Source organism: Protobothrops mucrosquamatus, unplaced genomic scaffold, assembly GCF_001527695.2.
Source record: "Protobothrops mucrosquamatus isolate PMUCROS unplaced genomic scaffold, P.Mucros_1.0 scaffold_159, whole genome shotgun sequence".
NCBI lineage: Eukaryota > Metazoa > Chordata > Lepidosauria > Squamata > Viperidae > Protobothrops > Protobothrops mucrosquamatus.
In genome coordinates, this window is record NW_015386235.1 from 1029427 (window position 1) to 1048778 (window position 19352).

Genomic DNA, 19352 nt, shown 5'->3' on the forward strand with positions numbered 1-19352 from the left:
CCAGTCCAGTTGCCCTTTGAAAAAGCACCCCTGAGACAACCATGACCTGGATGACTGAGAATCTCCACAGACATACAGCAGAGGAATGTCTTCGATCAAGATTCAGAGGGGTGATAAGGGTAGATTGTGGACCTGGGAAAGTGGGGAGGAGAGGACAGACAGCCCATTTGCTTTCCTTTTCAAGTTTTTTTATTGCTATGTTATGGCTATCATATATAATTTTCTTCTTGGCCATCCTTATTATTATTCAGCATGGTGGGGGCTCCATTTCATTAGCGCTTTTCCGCATCTTAATGTCTTTGATACAATCTGGGTTTGGGAGGGGCCGTTTAGGCTAGCCTCTCCTTGAACCCATCCAGCAAAAGGGAGCCTGTGAGTTCTCTGGGATGTTGGATTACAACTCCCTGAATTCCTGGCCAGCAGGCCCTTTTGAGAGCTACTGTATATATCCATGATGACTGAGGCAAAATCACAAGAGACCATGAGCCAAAGGCCTCTCTCTCACAATCTCTGCCTGCATATCCATGGTACGTGTAGTCAATTCTAGAAATGAGCATGGCTGTAGCCATTGTCCCTGTTCATTTTCAATTGACACATAACACGAAGGGACGGGTTTGCCAGGTGCTTCACTAGTCAGAATAAACTTTTATCCTGTGGGAACCAAGGTCATCGGCTGCTCCTGAGACTGCAGGCTGAGCGTTGTATAAAAAGTCTGCCCAAGAAAATGTTGTATTAAGTTGTCCCTTAAAAAGAAGAAATGCTTTTCTCTGTGTAGATGTAAGGGTTCCCTTACTTTTGAAGCTGTTTTCTTCCTGTAACTGAGAAGTGCAGTGGGAGAGATAAGAACTAATCTCTCCCTACTCAGCCAGTTGGGAACCAACTGGGCGTGAGAGAAAATAGAACAGGTTAGCAGGGAGGGGTGATAGGTAGGAATGGAAAGACTTGGTAGCCCAGGTCCATCAATAGGCCGGGCATTTTCAGCCTCTGCTGTAGAAAAGGATAGGAAAGTTCTCCAGATGTTTCTGAATTACAATTCCCAACATTCCTCACTGCTGGGCAGGAAGATTGGGATCATTACTGGAAGCATAACTTTGTAGCAACTAGACAAATACAGATTTTCTGCTGTAGAAGATAGCCATTCACGTAGCCATTACACTGTTTCCTTTCAGAGTAAACAGAATCTTGCAAAACACAGGAAAGGAATTCAAAATACAAGTAGTCCTCGACTTAACACCCACAATTGAGCCTCAGATTTATATTGCTAAGGGAAACATTTCGTTAAGTGAATTTTGGCCCACTTTACAACTTTTCTTGATAAGTTAGGAACACGGTTGTTAAATGAATCTGGCTTCCCCATTGACTTTGCTTGTCAGAAGGTTGCAAAAGGTTGCATGTGACCCCAGGACACTGCATCAGTCAAAAATATGAGTCAGTTGCCAAGCATCTGAGTTTTGATCACATGACCCTGGGAATGCTGCAATGGTCATAAGTATGAAAAATGGTCATAAGTCACTTTTTTCAGTGCTGTTGTAACTTTGAATGGTCACTAAATGAACTATTGTAAGTCGAGGACTACCTATAGTACATCAAAGAAATTAAAAGCATGAGATAAGAAAAAGTTAACTCCTGTTCTTGCAAAACCATCTGGCTTCTACCATATCCACACACTATTTTGTACACTGCTAGTTGATCTTTAAATCTGTTGCCCATTTCTTTCTAAGGATCTCATTGGTTCCATCCAACCATGACTTCTTTTTATGTTTTCTTTCCTCTTGACCCATTTACTCTTCCTTTATATGTTTCTTTTGCAATATGATCTTCATTTAAACTCTCTATGTGACCCTGATCAGAATGACCTCAAAGTCCTTATTTAGTATCAGTCACGCTTTTGTATCTAATGTGTATTCATCCACTCCTTCCTTCTTCTATTTTTCCCACAACAACAACTCTGTGAGGTGGGCTGGGATGAGAGAGAGGGTGACTGGCTCAAAGTTAATAGTGCCTCCATGGCTGTGCCAGAAGAGCCATTATTTGGACCTACATGATGGACAGCTGTATTGATAAGAATCCATACAGATCCATACAACAACGTGAATCAAGCATGTTGAAAATACCCAGATGGAAGACATTAGGATAAATGAAGAAACTGTATAAAAATAATCAAAGAAGGTCAAAACTAGTGTCGCTGGACCAAATGAACTTCCTAGATTTTGGCTGAAATGATTGACTTGAGACTGGCAGAGAAGATGCATAAAGTTTTGGAAGCACAGAAAATAAAGAATCATTGACAATTGGAAGGACACTCCTAATTCAGAAAGACAAGGGGAAGGGAAATGAGCCTGGAAACTACAGACTTGTAACCTGCTTGTCAATAATATACAACCTAATCGGCATAATGGCAAATAAAATTTATGGGTATCTGAAAAGGAATCATTTATTCTCTATAGAACAAAAAGGATGCTGCCAAAATTTGAGGGGAACAAAGGATAAAGTTATCCTTTGACAAGTTGATCTTGAAGAATTCAACAACAACAAATTTGTTTATGGTTTGGATAGTCTAAAAAAAACATTTGATCCTGTTTACACACAGCTGGTTTGAGAAAGGTCTTGAACATTTTGGAATCAGCAGAAACATTTGACAGTTTATGGACACTTTAATGAAGCTTTGACAAATAATGTTAATGACTAATGGGGAAAGATTAGGAGAAGTTGAAATTAGACATGGAATTTTTCAAAATGATGTATTACCACCTTTACTCTTTGTACTATTGGTGGTGTCACTTGCAACAATTCTGAACAAGATGAATTGTGGATATGAACTGGCTAAAAAAGGAGTAAAAAATTCACATTTGCCCTATATGGATGACCTAAAATTATTTGAAAAATGAGGGTTGAACTGGATTCCTTGCTAAAAAGCACAAAATAATTCAGCAAAGATATTGGAATACAATTTGGCATTGATAAATGTGCAATGTACCCATAATGGCAGGCAAAATAGTTGAAGATTATGGAATAGCTTGATAATAAAGATTTGACAAAGGCAATAGCACAAGCGAAGGATACAAACATTTAGGAATTTTGGAAGCTTCTGATTTACTACAGAACCAAGTCAAAGAAAGTACTTCTGCCAAATATATCAAACAAGTTCAAAGAATTTTGAAATCAAGGCTAAAGGCTGGAAATATCATTAAAGCAATCAGAGCAGTCCCTATTATACCATATACAGTAGGAATAGTTGACTGGATCCAGATGAGACCTGATAATTTGGATCAGAAAACAAGAAAACTAATGATATTATACTATGTTCTACATCCAAAAAGTGATTATTTGGAATGGAAGAAGAATGGAAGGACCAGAAGATTCCTACAGGTGAAACAAATTGTGGAGGAAGAAAAACATGGCTTGCATATTAAGAAACATGAGGAGTCCTTATTGAAGGAAGTCAATCAGGGAAAGCTTCTGAAAACAAGTATAGAAAAGAAACAATCGAAAACCAATTTGTTAATTGGAAAAATATGCTAATGCAGGGGTGTCAAACTACCGGCCCATCGGCCGGTTGCATCATATGGAGGCTGCACCCACCCCAGCTCCAGCAATGAAAAAAAAGTTGCAATACGTCATGACATGTCTGTCTCCAGGTGCAGAAGTGCATTTGAGATGCAACGCAGCATCTGGAGAATTGCTCTAAACATCCTAATTTTACACCCACCCACCCAAAAGTATTCTGCTTGAAACTGCCCACATCCTCAATCAATTTTAGTTATGGTTGAAACACTATTAAAAGCAAATTAAAATACCACCCAAACTTGGCATTGGATAAAACAGTTCAACAAATAAAATACTTAATAAATTTTACATAACAGATGTAAACTCAAGCTCACTGATTTGTGCCTAAAGCCTGGTTGTTACCACTGCAATCTTAGAATTTTCATTTGCAAGTAAAACGTTTATGTACTGTATTCAGAAGTATCTCTTCTTGGTTTAGATTTTAAAGTAGGCCAGAGAGCTTCTTGGCAAAGATTTCATCTGTTGAGCTGTTTTTATTCAATGCCAAGTTTGGATTGTGTTTTTGAGCCTTTTGACTGTATCTACGATTGATTGAGTTGATTGATGTATCCTCGGACTCTACCATAACAATTTTTGGCTCCCTGGTTAGAACTGGAATTATTACTTTTCCACCAGTCTTTGACTGTGAATCTAATTGTAGATTTTCCAGAATAATAACGGTAACAGTCTTTGCTCTTTTTTTGTGTGGAAAAGAAAGCAAAGATAGTATCAGTAGTAATAAGTGCCTTGGGTACAATCTCAAAACAACTGGAACCCCACTTGAACACCATTGGCATTGACAAAATCACTATAAATTGCAAAAGGCAGCTTTACTTGGAACAGCTTACATCCTGTGATGATGCCTTTAACACCATCAAACAACAACATCTGTCTATCCCAGGTCCTTGGGAAGATGGGTAATAGGTGGGTAAAAATGCCAAATTCAGCCTAAACATCTGATTGTGCAGTCAATCATAATATTAAATGAGTTGCACAGCCACTCCATTAGCAAACCACAGCCTTATTTTAACATTTCTCCAGTGATATTACCTACATGTGCAGCGTTACTCCTTTTCAACATTCTGCAGTATTTAAGATTTCTTTTTTTAATCAGTTCTGAACATTAAAATATATAGCATTCATTTGAATTTCATTATTCAATATGACCCCAATTCCTATACAAATCTCTAAAATGGCTTTACCATGTCCCCTCATTTCTGTTTTAGTCCAAATCATTGCATCACTTTAATTTTAAATTCTATTAATTTTTGTTGAAAGCTCTTTGTTTTGCCATCTTCACCCATTTTTTTTTTTAATTTCCACCAGAAGTGCCTTGCATTTTCTTTGCATTTTGTAAGTCAAATACCCTGTTCTAAAGTTTTCCAGAGAGTCAGAAGCATAGGAGCCTGAAGGCAAATAATGGCGCATGCAATACAAATGATGTGATTTATATAAATATGTTTGATATCATTTTCATATTATCTCAGTCTGTTCTGGATACTATGTCTAGAATTAAAAAGTATTATTGGAAAGCTGACATTAGCACAAGTGAAGTGACTCTGCAACATAAAATCTCTGCAGATCTTCAAATCTAAAGCATGACCTTTCACACCAGCCTCTACCAAGTAATTTCTTTAAAAATGTATAGTTTATTTTTCTGCTTTAATCCTTATTTTATCATGAAAAACATTAATGATAAAAGGGCAAAAATAAAAATAAAATATGAATAACAGGAAACAAAGAAAAACTCCAACAGAATTAGGAGTGTGTAGAAATGTTTGCAATCTTAGGAGAGATACAATTATTTTAAATATCCATATTCAACATTCCTGTTCAGAAATATATTTTCTACCTGCCTTGAAGGTATTTTAGCAAATTGGATACCAGAAATTACAATCCCTCCCATAGACTCAGGAAAGGCATTGATTGGTATAATATCTTCTTTAAAGGGTTCGGTTACTTCAGTGAATTAATTTAGAGTCAGATCTTGAAGACCTGCTGAGATTATTTTAAAGAGAAGTTTGTTTTATAAGAAGTCTACATTTCAAACTTTCTTTCCTTCTGTATAAAGACTTTAAAGAGATCAGTTATATTTGATAGGAGTTTCACATGATACTTGAGCTTTCTTTGAACAAAAATGTCAATAAGGATTTACAGCATTCGGCAGTCACTGACGATTGAGCAAATGTCTCAGAAGAAAAGGCTGAACATAGATGGAGTAGTTAAATGAAAATATCTCTGGTCTTGATATATGAGATTCCTTTTAAGCATAAGTAGACACGATTCAGTATGTGACCTCTGGTTGGAATTTGTGAGACTTCAGCAAACTATATTAATGAGTGAGAGATATTCATCAATAATAAATTATTCCAAATTTTTATGTAAGTGTAGAATCTTGGATGCTCCAGAAGGGTTTCACTTTTGGACTCTGGTCTCCTCTTGTGTGTTGCTTTGCCTCCTTCTGAGGGTTGAGATAGAACAGGAGTAGGCAACCTTGGCTCTTTTATGACTTGTGGACTTCAACTCCCAGAATTCCTCAACCAGAAGTCCACAAGTCATAAAAGAGCCAAGGTTGCCTACCCCTGAGATAGAATGACTGGCCCAAAGTCACCCAACCAACCTTGTGCCTAAGGCAGGGTTAGACTTCGCTGATGTCTTACTATTTCTGCATCATTTTCAATGATTCAGTGAGTGAAAGGTAATAACAACATTAGACGTGCACAAAACACAACGGACTACAAAAACGTGAGGAAAATCGTTTCCTTCCCCCTATAAATCTCTAACCTGCAAGAACAGACTTCAACATTAAAGAAGGAACCTCGGGCTGGGTGGCCTTGAGCCAGTCACTCTCTCTCTCAGCCCAGCTCACTTCACCTGACAGGGTTGTTGTTGTGGGAAAAATGGGAGGAGGAAGGAGCATTAGATATGACTGCCGCCTTGAGTTATTTGTAAAAATAATAGACAGCATATAAATAAATAACCTAACTGAACCCAGGCAGGGCAGTGTTCTGCAATAAGCTAGGATAAAAAGATGCTTGGATAGTTCGTGGCTCACAGACTGCGATCGCAAGGTGGGGCTCAGTGTACTGTCTGAATCTAGGCTGATCGGGTTAATTCAGCCCTCCATTTTTGACAAGGTCTCCCTTTACTCAACGGTTACCTGCCCTAGGAGCAGGGTTAAGATAAGGCTTAGTTTTGTATCGTTCGAGACAGATTCTGCCCCTCGCCGTCCTATCCCTTTCCTAGATGAGTGGGTGGATCCCACTTTGATGTCATTTCCCGTGGACTTCCCCTCCTCCGCTGACCTCCCCCCCCCTCTTCCCGAGCCGGAAAATGAAGCAATCCTCCGGCTGGATGTTTTCCTCTTGCTTTGGGAGGAGGCGGTGCTGCTACTGATTTCTTCTGCGTCTCGATCCGGAGTGCTTTCCCCCCCGCCCCGTCCGTCCCTCTCTCCTGCGCCTCGTTGTCTCCGCGTTGCAAAAAAACCACGATTGCACCGCGCTTGGATCCCACACCCGTTTTCGTCCCGTGAACCGCTGAGAGTCCCCGATTGCTTTCCAGGCAGCTCCAGTGGAGGTGGGGCGCGGGAATGATGTCCCATGACACGAGCGAGCGGCCCCCCAACCCAGAGCCGCCCCCCGCGACTGTCTACGTGTTAGTGGAGGACCCACGGTCGACGGACGCCCTCCAGCTGCTCAGGTGAGATGAGGGCCCCTCCCCCCTCCTCCCCCCCTCCTCCTCCTCCCCAGGGTTACTGGAATTGCCGTAGAGGGAAATGGGAGTATTCCGAGAAAGGAGCTGAGCTTAGGCGAGAATCCGTGTGGGGCCTCTCCTCCTTCCTCGGGATGGCGGCCGGGATCTGGATAATTCGGAGCAGCTTCATATGCACGAATGTAAAATTCCTACAAGAAGGATCAGAATCTTCTTTCTCTGTTAGTTTCTAACAGCCCTCTCTCAACCTGGGTTCTCCGGATGAGCCGGGCTTCCAATTGCCCTTATCCCAGCCATCAAGAGAATGGGGAGGGAGATAGGGGTTTCAAGGGTCGGGAAAGTCCAAATTCTAGTCAGTTGGATTTTGACATGTTGATGTTCCCTTGCTTTATTCACGAGGAGTCATAGCAAAGCTGGTTGAAATTGGATGCTTGAAGAAAAGGGCCAAGTGCTGAGCAGAATGCTCTTGGCAGCCAGGATTTCAGATGTTCTTTTTTCCCCTCCCCTCACCCCCTAAAATGTAGAAAAAGAGAAAAAGAATGAAACAAAGGGGGTGTGTGTGTTCCCCCTAATAATGTTTTTCAGTATCAACAAGTTTATTGGCAGAGTTCCTGACTTCAGAATTTATGTTGCTCTACAGTCCAGTTTTAGATATTTTACAGAATGGTCTTGACCAGGGGTCTTCAAACTTGGCCCTTTTATGACTTGTGGACTTCAACTCCCAGAATTTCTCAGCCAGCACTGGCTGAGGAATTCTGGGAGTTGAAGTCCAGAAGTCATAAAAGGGCCAAGTTTAAAGACCCCTGGGTCTTGACTTTGTCTCAGCTCATCTTGGTTTGCAGAATAGCCCAGCTTGACTGTGAGAAACCTGCCATCTCTGAGATCAAAACAAGGAAAAGGGAAAGTGCATCTGAGCAGATGCTGAGGTTGTTATTCTCCTCCATCTACTCAGTTTCCTCTTTCCTCAAGTTGCTTTTAATCCTAATAAAATGGAACAAGAGGAAGACAAAAGCCCCTTTTAAAGGAACACTGGGGATAATCCTACCACACATTGCTGCTGGGCTGGGAAATCCAAGCTAGATAGGGATTTGAAACAGGGATCTAAACATTGTGTATCTCAGCTGCTGCTATTTTGCTAGTCCTGTGATTTGAATTTGCAAAAAATCACAATGTGTATGTTTGTGTGTTTTTGATGGTGGGTGGAATGTCTTAATGATTCAATTTCCTTCTGTTTTGCTCACTGGTCCCCTGAGATTAGTTTGCACTTCTGTTTTTTAAAAAAATGCTGATCTCAACTTTTTTCTGTGTAAAAGCACAGTCGGCTTTAGTTCAGGCTCAGCTACCAACTGACTTTAAAATTCTTTATGGTTTGTTTATATATTTCACTTTTTCCCTGGACCAAAAATGTAAGAAAACTAACTCACCCTCCCCATGTACACTTCTAATATATTTGAGTTTATGGGGGGAAGTTGTAGTTTAAGAAGATACTTACAAAAGCAACTGTAATAAAAACAAGTGGGGGGCCAGGAATGGAAAATCTATATGTGGACCTCTGCATGTTACTGAATTATTATTTCTAATACCCCTTGCTGTTGCCTATATTTACTGAGAATTATTGAAGCTGTAGTCCCGCTTCATTAAGAAGGCTATAATTTATTCATTCCTGGTTTAGAAAATCAAAACTATTTGCATTCTATTTCCAGTGCTAGAATCAGTTTTTCTAGATAAGCTTATTGCAAACTGTTTTGGGAATTATGGCTTTCCTACTCTCTGTGCATGTAGGACTACAATCTCTATTATCCTCAAACATCAAAAACAAACTGAAGAATGAGGAATGGAGTTGTAATGGAACACATCCAGAGCAGATGGATGTGAGCAGAGTAAAGGCAGCTTGGAATGTGAAAATTCTTGGCTAGCATAAATGACTGGCAGGCTGACCTGATGAGATTTGACTATTTCTCTCAAAGATGAATGTACAGCCATATGGGAGTAATCTCCACAGCAACAATTTTCCTGGAAAGTATGTATAGGACAATATTATGGTTTTATTCTACTACTTATTCTGTCCATTTTCCAACCTATGCCCTTTTGCTTACTTAGAGAATTACAAAATGAATTCTGCTGGCTAATTTGGGGGAGCCCCATGTGATTTCCCATTCACCTAAATTACCTTTATAGAAGAAGTACTACAATAAATCAATAATACTTCCCAGGAAAATTGTTGCTATGGAGATTATTCCCACATGGCTGTAACATTAATCCTGGAGAGAAACCATAACAATAATAATAGAAGCATGACCCTATGAGCTTTTTTGTTTGTGTGTCTTGGGTCCTGGTATCTAGGATGCCAAAAATGGTCATGGTAAGAAAAGACAAAAAGAAAAACTTTTTGTCTTTTATTAGGTTTACATTAGGCAACTGATGGAAGGGGCTGAGGTGTGGATGGGTGCATTTTATGAAATTTAGAAAGAACGAAAAAACTAAAATTGAAGTCATTTTCACCTCATGCTGTGATGTTTTAGGACAGTGTGGCGAAACCTTTAGAGACCGAGTGCACAAACTGTAACCCAAAACCCACTTATGTATCGTCGGGTGCTGAGCGGGTGTGGCCCATTGGCTGGGTGTGGCCAATTGGGGGGTCTGACCCATTGGGTAGGTGTGGCATTGGTGGTAACGGCAGACTGGGTGGGACTAAAAAGTTCAATCAATCAATTCCAACTTTGCAAGATCTTTTTTTCCTGCGAGAAGTTGAAATTGATTGACTGATTGAATCTTTTTTTTGCACATGGCGGCGGAGGCCTAAAGCGAAAAGGTTTTATAAAACCCAGCTGAAGGCCTAGGACTGGGCCGACGGCGTGCTTGCTCACAAAGAGGGCTCTGAGTGCTGCCTCTGGCTCCCGTGCCATAGGTTCGCCACCACTGTTTTAGGAGGAAGAAAAGCAACAAGAACTTACCATCCTGTTCAGAAGCCCACCCACCTCCCTATATGGCTGACATTAGGACTACAGAGACAGGCTAGTGATATCTTGCACAGTACTGTTGATGTTGATTGGCAACAACTTTGCGAGGTTTCTGATATGAATCTTTGGTTAGTTTAACTGGAGAGGCTGCAAATGGAAGCTGAGTGTATCTGCATGTAAAATAGATATTTTACTCCAAAATATAGCTGGCACCACTGTAGTGATAATGAGAAGGAATTACTCCCTCCACATTAGAGGATTCCTGTTCTTATAGAACTCCTATAAAAAGAAGAAAAATACCCTACAGCCCATTGATCATTTTTTCCACAGTGCCATTGACATCATTAATAAGTGCCATGTTTTTATTCATATCAGAGCAGAGAAAAAGCCGATTCAAAATGAGCAGCTATTTTGTTCACTGATGCACACCTTATCAGTAGAATATCTTACCTAAGCACTCAGAATTTATAATTATTGCTAAACTTGATTTATTCAGGTCCATTCTTAGGGGGGGAAAGCCTGTTTGATCATGTAAGGCAGACATGTCAAACACAAGGCCCGGGGGCCAGATGCGGCCCGCGAAGTGATTTCATGTGGCCCACAAAGCCATCCTGGAAACAGTGAGGGAACGACCCCCACTGCCCTGGCCCTGGCCCAGGCCAGCCAGGAGCCAATGTACAATTTTGTAGTGGCCATCTATGCTGAAATGCATTCAGTCTTAGCTCCACAAGGCCGTCTAGAAACAGCGAGGAACCAGCCCCTGCCGCGTTGGCCCCACTCCCTGGGTGCATGCTGGGGAGGTGTCACCCTTTGTAAGGAATGAAGAAATGCACCATCGCCTAGAAGTGACCAGCAAATGGCCCTCGCCTACTTCACCTATCCGGCTTGATGGGCTCTGCCCTGGTCCCACCTCTTTCTGCCAGAGACTCTCAGATCTGTCCCACTTCTGCCCAGGCCCCCACAGGCACCCTTGACGCAGATGATGTAGAGCTGGCCACGCCCACCCAGTAGGCCACACCCATTCCATCTATGCCCACCCAGTAGGCTGCACCCACCCTGGCCACACACCCCCAGCCCCCCCCCAGGGCAACCGCAATACTGATGCGGCCCTCAATGAAATTGAGTTTGACACCCCTGATGTAAGGACTTTCTGCTGAGTAAAGTCTTCCTGGGGATGAAAGTACTATAATCTCTGCTTCTTTATACAGCATACACTTCCTTGGAAATCAGTGTCAGCACATCCAGCAAAGAATGGTCTGCTCAGATCCTTTGTAACGTATCTTGCTGCTTAGTGAGGCATGTAAAAATGCTATGTTCTGTGCTACACCTATAGTACAAGCTAAAAAGCCCTTGAAATTCCTAACAACGCAGTTCTAATACATGTTTACTTGGCAGCGAAGTCCGAAGGTTAATGGGGCATTCTCCTGGGAAATATGTCCACATGCTGACATCCTGTTCTGGATTCTGATTCTCATAATTCCCAATCAGCATGTGTTCTTTTTCAGCTATATTCCTAGTATTTGAATGTATTAAGACAGTGATGGCGAAACTTTTAGAGACTGAGTGCCCAAACTGCAACCCAGAACCCACTTATTTATCGCCGGGTGCCAGGTGGGCATAGTCCACTGGGTGGGTGTGGCTGTGGTGGTCATGGCAGACTGGGTGGGTGTGGCCATTGTGGGTGTGGTCACCTCGATGTTGCTCATGTGGAGGGACGTCTATGGGGGCTGGGCAGATTTGGGGGAGATCTAGGGGGTCTCTGGCAGTGGGGCGGTGGGCAGGAGGCTCGTCCTGCAGGGTGAGGCAAGGCAAGGCAAGGCAGGGCGGAGGTGCCATTGTCGCAGGGCAAGGCGAGGGGCCGGGGGGCTGCTGCTTGACACCATCAGCCCCCGCACACAGAGGCCAGTGAGCGCATGGGGGCCGACAGTGTCCATCAGCAGCCACAGCCTGCCGGCCCCTTGACCGGCACACTCTGGGGCAGTTCAGAGAAGCTGCCTCTGAGCTGGACAGACAGCCGACAGCTGAGGAGGCAATGCAGTAGGTCATGCCCGAGGCCAGGATGGATGAGACGGAGGGGAGGGAAACCAGCCATGCTGGGATGCATCCGGCTACGTGGGACCTCGGCGAGTTAGCGGCGGCTGGTTGAAGAGGGATGGTTGCCATCTCCGGGGCATGGCGCACGTGCAGACAGAGAGGGCTCTGAGTGCTGCCTCTGGCACGCGTGCCATAGGTTCGCTACCACTGTATTAAGATATGAATTGTGGATTGTTGGCTTTTTTCTAGGCAGATATAGGCCAATCAAAAAGGTTATTTCACTGGAAGGAGGATATCTGATTGACAGCAATAGATTTGTCAAGATGCGTTAATATTTGAAATATTTTTTTTTCTTTTGGGAGACCAAGAGGCAGGGAAGGTGATTTCTTGATAATTTGGGTGGATGGGTTATTTTGTTTACAGTATAATTCTCCAAGCCTCTCATGTACCCTTTTAAGAGTACATGATACAGTATTGTTAATGTGATAGGGTGCATACTTTTTCTCCTCGCAATTGCTTTGTTATAATTGAACAATAATAATAATAATAATAATAATAATAATAATAATAATTCCCCGCCAGCATATGCAACGATTAGTATCACAGTCTTACACGATTATATATGTTAATAAGCCCCTCTGTAATACTAACAACCATCATAACCAGATGTTTCCCAATCTCAACATCACATTATTTGAAGCCTTGCCTCTTCTGGATTTTTCATCTCAAATATGTAACCTGTTTTTTTTTTACCAAAGAGTGTGAGTCGAAAATAATTTCTCTCATCGCCACCCCACACACCTCCCCCGCAAGAAAAGAATGACAGTAGGGAATTCCGGCGCGGCTCCTTTAAACTGAACGTTCCTGGCAAGCTGAAAGTGAGACTCTGGGTTGCCCCTAGTGGCCAACAGGCGCCGTCGCCGAATAGCTTCTGCTCCTGCCTCCAAGCGCGTAATTTCTCCACGGGCAGGCTATTAATAGCTCCAAAACAAGGGCGCGTTTGTAGATGCGCAGCGAGGATTTGTGTTGTCTTAAGCGGAGCAACACACCCAGGAGGGGGGCGGAGCCACTGCATACTTTGCAAGGACGCGCGGTCCGAGGGTCTGGCCGAGCGGCGGGTGCAAATCTGCCGGGTTGCTTTTGCTCTCCGCGCGCGTTTCAGCTATGCCGGCTTGAAACGCTTCTCCAAAATGGCCCTTGCCAGGAAACGCAAGAAGCCCTTTGCAGAGGCCTAAAGTGGGGCCAGGAAGTCGGAGGCGCGCCGGGAATCGTTGGGCGCGCAGAGCGAAGCCGGGAGCGAGGATCGCGAAAGGGGGAATCGCGAAACTGCCTGCCCTGATGCCCCACCGCTTGCGCGGGGCCACTTCTGGGGCGCTACCCAAGCCAGCGGCAGGGCGGGGGAAAGAGTTCGGCTGGAGAGGAGGAGGTGAGCGAGTTCCGGGCCTTTATCTTGGTTCTCACGGTTTTAGGAAACTCTCTCTTCCCCAAACCCCGCCCTCACATCCCGTCATTATCTGCTCTCTTGAGTGAAAGCGAGGAAATTCTGTATTTAGGAATTGCGATTGAGGATTTTTTCCCCCTCCTAAATCTTAGAAGGGAAGTAGGAACAAAAAAATCTCAGTTTCCCAATTCCCCGTTCCCGGATGCCTAAACTTAGATGCAACTATCAAGGACCCAGCGTGGCATTTTACACAAACGGGTTTTGGTTGGTTGGTTTTTTTGCACGGGATATTGTTTAACCGTGTGCAGTACAGCTGTCTAAAGCTGCTTCGAAATAAACCTGTTTCATTCGGGATGGTTCACTTCTGAAGCCTACGAGCCCAAGACTGCAGGGCGGTTAAGCAGCATGTTCTCTCTTCCATCAGTCGATGTCTTGAATGTGGACAGAAGGAAATTTGCTATTTTCAAGAAGCCGTTGTTGCTCCTGTATTGCTGTTGTCGTCATAGATGATCATTTTGCTGGGGAGCTAATATAAGTTCAAATATAATTCCTAAGAAGTAAATTTCATTGAACTTACTAGGACTTACTTCTGACTACATAGCTTGAAATATAACTAGCTTTACCCCTCCTCTCCCAAATTCAAGAATAACTTTACCCTCCCCTTCAATAATATGGAGAAAATGATAAAGCAACCTTTGTTCTAATGTCTTCTAGATCTGTTGGGGTTTTCACCCTTCACGCAAGGTGGGGACGATGGGGTTTGAATTTCAACATGCTTTTGGAAAGGTTGCGGAACTGATTGAGTATGTGTCATCAGTTCTTAAGCACCTCACAGATTTTCTCCAGGAGGAAAAGAAAGTATTGCAAGTATATGAAGACTATGTATGGAAAACATTTCAGTTGCTCCAAAGTACTGTATATTAATATGTTTTTCATGTTGAGCAATTCTGTAATCATTTGATTGATTGTCTGTACAGTATACTATTGATATAAAGGAGTTTGCTTCTGGCAGGGGTGATATGGGTCTACGTAGAACTTTGCCATATAAAAGCAACTAGGTTTGGTGAGAAAAGCAAATTCCGATTAAGGGCAGTGTTAGTGCCATTGTTTATTTACATCTTAGCACATGAAGATACTAATTTTGATTTTCCAGTTCAAACATTTTTATAGCCACCATCTTCTAACCAACTCTGGGCTGCTCCCAATCATAGCTATCTGATAACTTGCCCATTTTAATGGGCAGGAATAGACTTTTCAATTAAATCAAAAAGGCAATTCCAGGTAGGAGTCTTCAGAAGTGGAAAGTCAAGGGACTTTTTATTCACCAAGTTCTGTGCAGTGCTGTTGTTTCTTTACTTTTATTGTCCAGGCAGAAGGCAATCAGAAGGATATTTTTTGCTTTAAGGATTAAAACTTTGCAGAGAGGCAGTTATCTGTTTTACACATCTTTTATCAGCTCTAGTATAATTTGTGGATTAGTGAGTCTCTAATTGTTGAGCGAATGTGAGAGAGTTCATAAGTGTATTTGGATGAACATGGTAAATAAATACTGCCTATATAACTAGGATAACTGCCTGGAATTTTATAAACTGCTTTTTTTTATATTGGAATGTAAAACTCTATTTCAGGGCAGGATTAAACTTCTAGTCACACCTGCACTCCTTGGATAGAAACTCACTGAAAACAGGGAGGCAATCTTTGGAATATATAAATATGGGACTCTGCCTCAAGTCTATATTTTATTTTATTTTCCATTCTGTTGTTTTATACATTTTAAAGAACATGGAAGTTAGATTGTAAAAAATAGAAGAATTGGGTACAGGTAATGAAATATAGGCAGATCAGCAACACATCTAAATGACCAAAACCACAGTATCATTGAAAGCTTATGATATTACAAGATTCTTGATATCCATTTTGTATTGTTGAATTTTGAGCTGAAATGCTTGGTTAACACAGTTCAAAAAAATGAAGAAAAGACTGTGAATCACAAACAATACATTAACTCTATATGGTAAATTGCTATTCAAATTAAAATATAAAGTCTAAAACCCAAATTTTAGGTACAATAGAATTTCCTGTATTTCTAATTAGAATTAAATTCTGTGTCAGATTTACTTTTTAAATACAAAGGTATTTTAGATATCAACACATAGCCCTACAATTTATTTATTTATTTGTTTGTTTGTTTATTTATAGCTCACCTTTATTATTGTTATAAATAGCTTCAAGCAGTGAACATACCTAAGGCTCCTTCCTCCTTCTCTTTTTCCCACAATAATAACCTTATGAGCTGAATTGGGCTGAGAGAGTATGACTGGTCCAAAGTCACTCAGCTAGCTTTCATGTCTGAAGTGAGACTAGAACACTCAATCTCCTTGTTTCTTGCCTGGTGCCTTAACCACTAGACCAGGGCTGTCAAATTGCCAGCCTGCGGGCTGAATGCATCATGGCAAAACCGCGCCTACCCCATTGCCGGCAATGGCAAAAAAAGTTGCAATACGTCGCATCACGTGACGTTGTGAGTTTGACACCCCTGCACTAGACCAAACTGGCTGTCAGTTTAATTATTCAGTTATATGGCTCTTCAATGTAATTAGCCATTCTTCCAGCGAATTTTTCCAATAAAAGGATCTACATACTGGATATATTTTCAAGTAATTATATGAAAAGTATGTTATTTCTTTTTTAAAATGCTGTTTATTTAGGAACAGTTTAAATTGATTGAAGTGACTTAGTTGACCCTTGCAACCCTAATAATATAAATGTCATATGGTAAAAAGTGTTCATGAGGGCTTAAAAGAGCCATGTATATAATGTTCCCTACATTTTTATTTCTGTATTTGGGTGAGAGAATTAATTAAATATTGAATTGTTCTTAAGTTATACCAACTCTCTAGGAAGTCTCAGTAAATGAAATATTCAGGAGACTCACACAGACCAAAACCTGATCATATTCTACAGATTGAGGCAGGCATCGTGGTCAGAGGTTTGCATTGATGACTACGACGGCCTTTGGGCATCAATTATGACCATTCTTAGATCCTCCTCATGGTCACTCATGTCTTGATCATTTCTTGGCTGGGTTATTACAAGGGCTGTCATGAAGACAGTTGTTGCTGGTTCAGAGGGCAAGATTCTGAGTAGTTAATAATGCATCTCATTTTGCTTGGATAACACTTCTATGTTAACATGCTTCTATGTTAACAGCCACTGGTGTCAGAATGCTACAGCACTAAAGAATGCTTGTGATGTGGACTTAGAGACACTATTCCTCAGTTGCAAGCCCTTTTATGCTCCATAAGACTTTTTTTCATTCATCTTGGTTGGGGTTTATATACTACCCCATGCTTGCATAAGCAGTGTGTTGCAAACCCTAGCTGTCCAAATTCTGTGTACTCAATAGAAATATCCAGACTCCCTTCTCATTGTTTTAGGGGATTTTAACAGTGCTAATCTAAATCAAGAACTGCCCAGATACATTCAGCATGTCAGCTATCTCACTAGAAGCAGAAACATTTTAAACCATTGCTACTCCATATTAAAAAGATGCTTATTGCTTTCTACCAAGAGCAGCTGTGGGCTTCTCTGATCATTGTATGATCCACCTTGTACCTGCCTATAAAATCTGTGGTCAAAACAGTGAAGTCTTGGACCGAAGAGGCAAAGTTAGAGTTACAGGCTTGTTTTGATTGTGCAGACTGGAGTTTTTTGAAGCTGCTTCAATGGACTTGGATGAACTCACTGATACTGTGACATCATACGTTAGTTTTTGTGTGTGCCAACCAAGAATGTGGTCATATATAACAATAATAATAAACCTCGGTTCACAGCTAAACTCAAAGCAGCTACGTTGTGCCAAAGAGGAAGCCTACACAAAAGGAGATAGAATGTTGTACAATCAGGCCAGGAACCTATTAACAAGGGAGATCAGGGCAGGAAAGAGAAGCTATTCTGAAAAGCTGAGGAATCAGTTCTCAGCTAATGAACCAGCAAATGCGTGGAAAAGCGAAAGAATATTGTTGGCTATAGCAGACATCCCTCCCTTACAGAAGAAAATTGACAACTGGCAGATGACCTGACTGTGTTCTACTGTAGGTTTGAGAGGAGATCACTGACAATTATTGCTACCTTCCCCATCTCAGATATACCAACAATAGCCAATAGTCTCCAATACCTATCTCCATCCCTCTGGGGCCCCCACCTCTGGTGAGCTTGGAAAAAGGTGTGGGGGGGCTATTTCATAGACAAAGGATTGGAAAAGCACCAGGCCCAGATGGAATAACTCCTTCTTGCTTGAAAACTTGTGCTGATCAACTCATTCCCATCTTTATCCACATCTTTAACAAATCGCTGGACATGTGTTATGTTCCTTCTTGATTCAAATGCTCTACTATAATCCTGGTTCCCAAGAAACCATCTAATAGAGTAAGAAACTATGGTGACATAAATCAGAATGGGAACATTAGAATCACCCATTCCTGGCACATCTCAACCTTCCACACAGCTTTGGATAATGCTTTCAGCAGAACAGTCCTTCCAACCCTGCCATAGTAATGTCCAGTGGGCCATTTATTGCTTCTTTCAAACTGAACAGCCTCTCCGTGCTTGAGATGTGTGATGGAGGAATAAGTTTCTTAGTTTTCTTATGAATTCCAGAGATTTTCTCCACCGGTCATCTCCAGCACCCATCTGATCTTGTGGTAGGTATTCCTAAGGGTGATAGAAATGTTGCAGTGACCAGGAAAGTGGCATCAATTTGAAGAGCACATGTTTTATATGCCAAAATACCTGCATTTCTAATCCTTCTGAAAGGTGCCAAGGATTGAAATATTCCTGAGCACAATGGAAAGGAACTCCAGATCTGGCTGACCATTAGTGAGCTAATGAGACAAGGGGTTTGTTTACCTTTGAATAAATTGGTTTATTACAGAATAAATTTAGTTGCAACGTATGAAACTCTCTGCTACTCAGATGAAGTAGACTTGGTTCGCATAATTATTTGCCAGAATAAATACGTTAGTCTCTAAGGTGCCATTTCAGTCTTGACTACACTCTAGCCTTGCTTGTCAATGAACTGTCACTATAGAACAGGGATTTCCACCTTTTGGGGGGGGGTCAAGAGTCATATATGGAATTAGGGCCTCAGTCACAAAATAGCTCCTATGAATCGCTCAGTGAGTCACAAAACATGCTTTTCAGAGAAAGGCAGTGAGACAATGGAAACAAATACATTTGCAGTGCATGATCTTTCTTCAAGACTGCCCTCCAAATGTCTTTCTCTTCTCTTGTCCCTGATATTCACTCCCCCAGTTCCTACAACCCAATAATTTTCATGCTCTCACACTCTATTTCCCTGCTGTCTCCCCCTAATATCTGCCCCAGTCTATCTATTTCTCTTCTTCCCATGTAAGGTCTTTCCAGGTCTGGTCTTCTCACTTCATCTTCCTATCTCATTTGGTTGTTCCCGGCCTAAATCTGGTCTCTCTGCTTCTTTCTCCAAGACGATCCTGCCCCACCTCCAGTCCACATTCTTCTCACTGATGTTCAAGAATCTCTTCTCTCCTGTCTCTTGCTTTTTTTCTCCTCCCCGTTCCCATTTCCAGTTATCCAACGTTTAAAAAAATGAATAAAAGTGGTACTACATCACAGTTTCAGCA

The 19352-nt window shown here is 41.8% G+C and overlaps 1 protein-coding gene across 1 annotated transcript in view; it reads left to right on the forward strand.

Annotated features, from left to right (window-relative positions):
- The first annotated feature begins 7040 nt into the window (after window positions 1-7040).
- The window catches only part of TFE3 (transcription factor binding to IGHM enhancer 3), a 33890-nt gene continuing 21578 nt past the window's right edge, over window positions 7041-19352 (forward strand). Inside the window, exon 1 of the mRNA XM_015821121.1 lies at window positions 7041-7245. Coding sequence (XP_015676607.1) covers window positions 7136-7245 — 110 coding nt within the window. The 5' untranslated portion in view covers window positions 7041-7135. The remainder of the gene's footprint in view (window positions 7246-19352) is intronic.